The 8,882-nt window shown below is 41.4% G+C and overlaps 1 protein-coding gene across 1 annotated transcript in view; it reads right to left on the reverse strand.

Annotated features, from left to right (window-relative positions):
• Window positions 1-8,882, reverse strand: part of MED27 (mediator complex subunit 27) — a 253,701-nt gene that overhangs the window by 160,372 nt on the left and 84,447 nt on the right. The window contains exon 3 of the mRNA XM_004713238.3: window positions 3,620-3,750. Within this exon, the coding sequence (XP_004713295.1) occupies window positions 3,620-3,750 (131 nt within the window). The remainder of the gene's footprint in view (window positions 1-3,619; window positions 3,751-8,882) is intronic.

Consider the following 8,882-nt stretch of genomic DNA (forward strand, 5'->3'; position numbering starts at 1 on the left):
GTGGCCTACAAATGGGCTTTGGGTCTCCACTCCGCAATCCCCCGCCCTCATTCACTATATGATTTTTTATTCGGATAATGCCTGATACCTGATCCCTTCAACACCTCGTGATCACACAGGCTGGTGTGCTTCTTCCATGTGGGTTTTGTTGCTTCTGAGCTAGATGGCCACTTTTTACCTTCAAGCCTTTAAGACCCCAGACGCTGTATCTTTTGGTAGACGGGCACCATCAGCTTTCTTTGCCACATTTGCTTATGCACCCATTTGTCTTCAGCGATCGCGTCAGGGAGGTGAGCACACAATGATATGATTTTTCTCTCTCACTCTATTGTTAATGTAAGTGGCAAGGACACTGAAGAAGTCACTGGAGAGGGCCACATGGAGAGGAACCAAGGTCTTCTATCACAATACAGACCTCTGCCATGTGAGTGGGTAATCTTGGAAGCAGAAGTTCTCTAACCTCAGTCAAACCTGGTTAATACCCTGGTCGATACCTGATTGTAAGCTTGTGAGAGGTCAAACCATAATCACTCAGGCAACCTGCTCCCAGATTCCCAAACCACAGAAAATGTGAGAGATCATAAATGCTTATTGTTGTTAAGCCACTAAGTTTGGGGGCAATTTGTTACACAGCAATAGATAACTAACAGTAACCTGGGAGAATATAAGCATTGTTTTATACGCAAACTCAATGGATTTCCTTCATGATAGCTCAGAGAGATCTTGTTATAGTCATGTATCACTTGTCAGAAAGAATGTGAAAATGTGTAGTCTTCCAGAGAACACAGCCATAACATGGACAATTAATGGGTGGGTACACATAAAAGCTCAGAGATCACAATATACATAATATAAATATTAGGGCTTGATACAGAACAATATTGTAATATAATATTTTTGAAAGGTCCATTTGATTTTCAAAATAGGAGAAATAGTCAATAAACACTAAAACATTAAGAGAATTTTTCAGTAATAATTAACAGTGCTTTTTTTTATCTTTTCTTTTGTGTTATCTTTTCTTCATTATTAGTGTACTAATGTACTATTTATGTTGCCTTTTAAAAAACCTTTTATAACCAAATTAGGTGAGCGATTATCTTTCCCGTGTTTCTATCCCTGACACTTCAACATAATGAGCAGCACATGGTAGGTACTTAAGGAAAGTATAAAGAATTCATAACAGCATAAAGAATTCTTCCAGATATAGATCCTACTTATTGGGCAGCAGTTCCATGAAGGGAATCCAGCATCATCTGAGTCCAGAAAGCTCAATGTTGTGAAAAGTCAGCAATCGATTTTCACAGGAGATAGGCTACTAATTATAGGAAATCATTTCAAAGCTGTATTCTCAGGGCAGAGTAAATATGTTCTCTTTGAAACGAAGTATTTTGAGTGATTTCTTATAAATGTATAATGACAGTTGGGAACACCTTTTTTGTTTTTTGGCATGAGAGCAGAGTCTGTTGATTGCCCTGGTGCTTACAATAGTTTCTAAGTGTCCTCACAATAGCATGTCACCTGTAAACAGGTTTCAAGCCGATGCAAATTAACAAATGGTGAACAGATGGACTGAGAACTGACTTTTGTCAAGAGAGAGTTCGCAACATACACTTTTTGGCTCCAGTCTTAGGGGACCATTAGAAAGCCTTTCACTTCTCACCAAACCTCTTGCCTCAGTGGACAATCCATGCCGGGAAAGTGACAAGTTACAAGGCCCATTAGACTTGAGCGAGCTAGAAGCTGGGATATGCAGAATCACCAAATCAACACACAAGAAACAACAGACGGAATAATGTTCCTCAGCGTGTTGTATGTTAAATAGCGAGACCCTCTGGTTCTTACATCACTAAGAGCAGCTGTTCCTGTCGTCTCTGAGAAAGACTGTACCTGTGCATGCAGCACACATGAAAATAACGGCTGCGGGCTGGTCAGGTCTGTTGATTTTATCTTGGAAGCAAATGTTAACTATGAAGGAAACTGGAAAATCACAGAGATAGTGGTCTAATAGTGTTCACCGGCAAGGGAAGACACCAGAGGAGTCACTACCGGAATACCCATCCCCTAGCTCCTTCAAGGGACTAGCTCTTCATTCTCAAGTCCCTGCCTAACGTTGTATCCTTAGATACCGTCTTTGATTGCCCTATTGAAACAATTTCTCCTATTCCCTGCCAACCTATTTCTTTCCTACCACCAATCGTCGCCTGACTGTTAATGGTTGTAAAATTATTTTATCAGTGTAGGCAAACTATTTCATGAGCTTGAGACAATGTCTGTTTTGGTCACGACTACACGGCCAGAGTCTCAAGCAGTGCTTGGCACAAAGCAGGTGCACAATAAATACTAGCTAGCCAAACAAAATAAAATGAGAGCTCTTGATCAAAGGCACACGATTTGGTTTTACCTGCAAATATTCCTCAAGACTGGAAGCTTTTCAATGTAGTTCACAACAGAAGAGTAGGGCAGACTATGGAGTAAGTTTAAAGTCCGACTCCAGCTTTGGGGGAGTACTGCCCCACTGAGGGAGGTACACAAATTGATACACAAGTTGCCAGCAAGAAAAGGCACTTTCACAGTTCTGAGTCCGCATCACTGAGTGAATCAACAAGCAAATGGACAAAAAGCATTTGGGGCATATTCAAAGGAATACGACGCAGCAACAAACAGAACCATCTAGATGACTCTAACCCATTTGGTTGAGAGAAACAAACAAACAAAGGCAACATGACTAGTTACCTATGAGATGGTTCAATTTAGAGGGGCTCTAGTGGAGTAGTGGTTACACATTAGAATGCTAACCCCAAGGTCAGCAGTTCAAAACCACCGGCCACTCCTTGGGAGAAAGGCAGGGCTTTTTACTCCCATAAAGTGTTACTGTTTTGGAAACTCTACCCTGGGCAGTTCCACCCTGTCCCATAGGGCTGCTGAGTCAGCATCAGCTCGATGGCAGTAAGTTTGGTTTGAAGAATATATTTAGATGATGTCAAAGAAGAGGCAAAATTGTTTTTTAAGATACACTTGGGAAGCGGGAAGAACAGGTACAGACTAGGAAAATAATGAGAAATCCTTGCGTGAAACTGGAAGTGTTATGAATCTTGATCTGGGTGGTACTACATGGGTGTGTATATGTGTGAAAACTTCTTCAATCTACACACTAGATGAACTTTGTCATATTGGTTATCCTGACAATGGCGGTGGTGGTAAAGGGAAAACATAAGCATTATCATTTAAAGAGAAAAAAACTGAGCTCACACTCCCGTAATCCACCAGATTCTGCAGGTGGTCTACAGCTTGTTAAAATGTGTTCCTCAGCTGGCTCATTTGTAAAATAAGAAAGACTGCCCTTTTGTTCTGCCAACTTTGAGAATGTGGTAAGTAAACAAATAAGATCGGAGGTACCTTAAAATCCTAGATGGAAAAGTCTCGTGTAAAAGATGAACTGCACGATACCCACACCTCAAAGATAGATGCCAAATAGTTCATGCTTGGTTTTTCATTCTAAGTTACCTTATTAAGAGAATAAAACAATTTCACAAGTCAAATAGCCTTCCAGTGGCTAGAAATCAGTACAGAGTATAGAGTTCAGCCTGGGCAAAGGTCCTTTTTCAAACCCATTACTCACTGAGGCGGTAAGACAAGCGTCGTAGGTTGAGCCTTTGGTCTACGCTTAGCAGATACGCCCATCTGGTTTGCAGAACGTTTCAGGGACTGCTGATTCAAAAGGCCCGATGCCAGCCCTGCATGGTACTGCAACTGTGGAGAAAAATACAGAGGGGTTGAGATAAAAATTAGCAAAAGGAGGGCAGGGGGTATTAAATAATTTCAAACATAGCTGCTAGCATTCGACTTCAAAGGATCTACTAAGAAGAAGAATCAAACAAAAGGGGGGGAAACACGAATATGGTTGTTCATTGCTGCATGGCATAATAATGAAAAACTGAAAGCAATCCACTAAGTAGCCAGGGATGAGTAAGACATCAGTTAAAATATGGAAAGAACTTTATACCAGGCACTTTGTGGTGTAAATAGATGGCTTACTGAACTGGGTAGAGAACTTAATTCCATTTTCATTTCCATGAGTTGGAATACTATGGAGGTAAGGAGGCCAATTGATTTAAATGGGCTTGAGTTTGCTGCCAGACAAACTTCTGAGACTAGGTTGCACAAGACAGATCCTTCTACTCCTCTATCCTTCAAGTGGTCTGTAGGTTAAGAAACTGAGACTGTCTAGTTCCAGATGCAACAGGGCTCTTTAATAAATTCTTCTCACTGAGCTGTATGTAATTTGCATAAAATAAAAAGTACACATTTTAAGAGGACAGTTTGGTGAGTTCTGCTTAGATAACTGCCTCCGCAGTCAAGGTATAGAAAACTGCTCTTGCTGGAGACAGTCCTCTTGTGCCCCCCACCCCCAAGTCAATCTCTCTACCCCCTGCCATCAGGATCTTTCTTTTCAAAAACAACCCATCATCCTCACTCATTGCCAAATGAAGCTTAGATCCAATATGATGTGTGACAATGACTCTTACCTTCCTTATTTAATCCCCCCTTTTTAATTTTAGATAGAGTTGTCATAAATCTCTCTAAAATAAAATCATCCTTGAAAGGTATCCCAATTTTGAACAGATGAAAATAAAACATGCAAATGTGAAAATGCCAACCTAAGAATTTGGATTGAGACCATTTATAACATCCAATATGTTTCTTCCTCTCTTCTCAAATTAAGCAAGGTCTTTCAAACATTTATCTAGAATTAACTAAAAATACAAATAGTAATTCATTATGAAGCACAGAATCCATTTCTTTTCAAAATGCTCTTTTTCAAGGCAGAGACTTCTTGTGCCGAGTCAGCTGCATAAAGGCTCACGGTAATGAAACTGGTGAGCACCATATAAAAAGGCTGGGGGCAAAGGCTAAGATGGGCCTGAAAGTTAAATGGTCTCACCTAAAGCCATTGGGCCGGCCACCCATAAATCAGAGTGAAGGAAACAAAAACCACTTGAAAATGGCCATAAAAAGAAGGATACCCGGTGACCCAGAAGACGGAAATGTTTGTGTCTGGAGCACCCACACTGCTTTTTAACAGGCTCTTGATTTACTCGGTGGACCTGCTGTGGGAGCCTGATGGCTGCACAACACAAGGCAAAGATATGTCACATTCATAACAAAAACAAACCAAACGGAGCTTTTCTCCAAGTGGGAAGGGGAGGGCAAAACTTAGCTCTAATAACTCATCTTAGACCAATGAATTTTGCTCAAATTTGTTTTTCTCCTACAGATTTCTTCAATGGGAAATCAATGGAAACAAGGGATTGTACAAGTTTGAAAGACAATGTTTCAAAATGTCAGCTACTTGGATTTCGATCTTCCCCACCAGAATTTGCAATGAGTGCAATATGCATGGAGCTTTATGGAATTAAAGGGGAAGACAGCTTGGCAGAAGCCCTGTCCTGGCTCAAGGAATAGTCTCTCCTTCTTCTTTGTATTTTATTAGAGTCCATGCAAGCTCAGCCATTCCAGCCCTGCTGACTCTTGGAGTGAAGGAGTCCTGCTAATGATGCAGGGTGGCAGGGTGATTTTGCCCACCTCGCATCATTTTGATCACTTGATTTTGATCACCTCGCACCAACAATCAAAACATGCACACACACAAAACAAAACAGCAGAAGTCACGCTAACTACTGTCTGGTCTTTAAAGGTCTTCTTTTTTCCCAGTCTTTGCTCTTCTCGGATGCTCTCCACGTACATTGCACCTTTAAGAGCACATGCGGGTGGTAGGACTCCTATTCCCCCAAACACAATCTGTCCTTGAAAACTGACTCATAATGATTAAGCAACATTTGTTAATCATATATGGTATGCATACCCCAGTTTCCTGGAACACAGCTCCAACTGTCAAGATCTATAAGGGGCCCATTAAATATTTACCAAACCATCTTTATAATGGGAGAAAGGGTCAACGTTAATAAAACTGACAGGCAGCTCCTGTCCAACTGGATTTATACATTATTTAAGCACCAAATACTCCATTCCATGAAACACAATTTTGATCTGAAAAGACTCTTAGAAAATAAAACATTCACTCAGCCAATGGTTCTAAAACAGCAGAAGGGAGTTCGGAGAGAATCCACAAATTAACATTAAGAATACATCACGCCCAAAATACTGCCATAAGTTTTCAATTACAGGTTCTGTAATATTTTCTACAAAAATACATTTCAATAAACATACTTCTCTCCAAATGTCTGTGGCACAGAAACAACGCTATTTCAAAATGCAACTTATCAAAAGTTCTAATGTGATTCCTCTATCCAAGATCATTTCCCCACTTACCAACCAGAATAAATGGAAGAAGTAAAACAATCTATTCTTTCAACATCCACATATTACAACTAGGGGGAATGAGAGTGTTTACGTGGGGAGTGGAGGTGGGAGGTAGCTTTTGTTTGCTGGGAAGTGTCACTTGGTAGCAATAGCTATTTCAATGTTCTCTGGATTTCTGAGAACAATGTTCTCTATTCCAATTCTGCTATTCATTTCAGCCTTCTACTTTCTATGAACAGCCTAAGATTTTTTTCTGTCAGTTCTCAATTTAAAGCTCTTTCTAATAAATTATGCCTACTAATTACCTCTTGCTGTTGTCTGTCTTCAATTCAGTTGACTCTTATGACAGAGAAGGCTGCCTATAGCATTTCCTCCAGGCTGTCCTTTTTACGAAGAAGCCCTGGTAGCTTACTAAGGTCAGCAGTTCAAAACCACCAGGTGCTCCTCCGGAGACAGAGGAGGTTTTCTACTCCCATTAAGAGTTAAGAGTCTCGGGGGGAGACATCAGACAGTGTAACTTATGACAAAACTATAATAAGTTATGAATTATTAAGGGTTCATGAGGGAGGAAGGAGTGGGGAGGGAGGGGGAAAATGAGCAACTGATATTAAGGGCTAAAGTGGAAGGCAAATGTCTTGAGAATGATGAGGGCAACAAATGCACAAATGTGCTTGACACAATGGATGGATGTATGGATTGTGATAAGTGTACGAGCCCCCAATAAAATAATTTTTTAAAAAAAAGAGCTAAGCGTCTCAGAAACTCACAGGGGCAGCTAGCTCTACCCTGGATGGTCAGAATCGACCCGACGGCAGTAAGTTTGGTCTGGGTTTAGTTCTCTTTATAGGAACAGACTGCCAGGTCTTTTCTCTCACAGGGCGCTGGATGGGCCCAACACGCCCAACGATTCAGTTAGCAGCCACCAGGGCTCCCTCCTCACTCCGTCTTTACAGACATGCCTCAGAGGCTGGGCTCCAGAAGCATCGCAACGAAGTGAGGCGCAGCAACTTTGCGGTTACCCAGTGCATTAAAAGGTTTGAAATACTGTGAGAACTGTCCAAGTGAGACAGAGATTCAAAGAGGGCACATGCTGTAGGAAAGGGGTGCCAACAGACATCCTGGGTGTGGGGCTGCCCGTTTGGCAGCATTTTACACACACGCACTTGTAAAATACACAATGTCTCGGAAGCACAGTGAAACACGCTATGTTTGTACTTGGGAATATTTCAACAATTCTTAATGATTTGGGGGAAAGACCAATTAGAATTGGAGAATCCTTGATTTACTTGATAATGTTTAAAGTAATGCCGTTATAGACATATTAAACAAGCAAGAACCTCCCCATGCTGTCACACAGGGCCCTTGTAAATTTAATTAGCCTAGATTAAGAGTGTCTCCTAAGAGTCTTATTGGAAATGTGCTCCTGGGATCTACTGCTAGCTAACAGGGGCTACATGGTCCTAGGTATTTCCTTTCCTCCTCTGATAAACAAGAACCGTTCTAGCTCAAACTGTGATGTTTCTACAGAAAGCACAAGTGGTGAGGGGAAAGTATCTTAAGGAGGTGAAGTAATGTCCTTACAATAACCATAAAATAAGCTTAACAAACCTTTTCCCTATAGATAGCTTATATCTTGACAAAATCTGCTTTTAAAGTAGCTCAAACTATTGGAATCCAAATGCAATGAGCTTTCATCTGCTCAAGGAGCCCTGGTGCTGTAGTGGTTATGCATGGGGCTGCTAACTGTAAGGTCCGCAGTTTGAAACCATCAGTCATTCTTTGGGATAAAGATGAGGCTCTCTATTCTTGTAAACACAGAAAAACACAGGGACAATTCTACTCTGTCCAACAGGGTAGCTGTGAGTTGGAATCGACTTGACAGCAGTCGATTTTTAGTTTTGGTTTAGCATGCTCTAAATTACAAATAATAAAACATAAAAACTCAAAAATACTCACTGCCATCAAGTCAATGCTGACTCATCGTGACCCACTGTGGGTTTACAAGACAGTAACTATTTATGGCAGTATAAAGCCCAGTCTTTCTCCTGAGGAGCTGCTGCTGGTGGTTTTGAATTGCCAACCATGAGGATCGCAGCCCAATGCATAACCACTACACTACCAGGCTCCATAGCACATTTACTGGAACTAGTTAAATGAAAGGCAGTGATAAAAATAGGGTTCAAATGCAAAATTTCTGATTTAAATAGTGAGTTCGAAAAACCAGATGAGCCCTCCACATTATGGTGAGTGCTTCTAAACCCAGCCAAACCTAAGGCACCACTGGAGAGGATTCCCACTCACAGCCACCCTGTAGGAAAAGGCAGAACCTCACTGGGTTTCCAAGGGCTTAGGGAAGCAGATGGCCGCGGCTATCTTTCTTGAGCTGAGCAGCAGAGGGGATTCAAACGCCAATCTTCCAGCAAGCAGCTGAGCATCTAGCCATTTCTCAACCAGGGCTCCTTGGGAATGAGTCTACCTGCCCCAAAATAGCGAAAGCAAATGTTCTGCCATGAATAGGAGTCCGGGAAGGAAACAGAAGAAAATTCATCACACCGATTGAG

The sequence above is a fragment of the Echinops telfairi genome, unplaced genomic scaffold (genome assembly GCF_000313985.2).
Source record: "Echinops telfairi isolate 266 unplaced genomic scaffold, ASM31398v2 ScPeMD7_22;HRSCAF=79, whole genome shotgun sequence".
In the NCBI taxonomy this organism is placed as follows: Eukaryota; Metazoa; Chordata; class Mammalia; order Afrosoricida; family Tenrecidae; genus Echinops; species Echinops telfairi.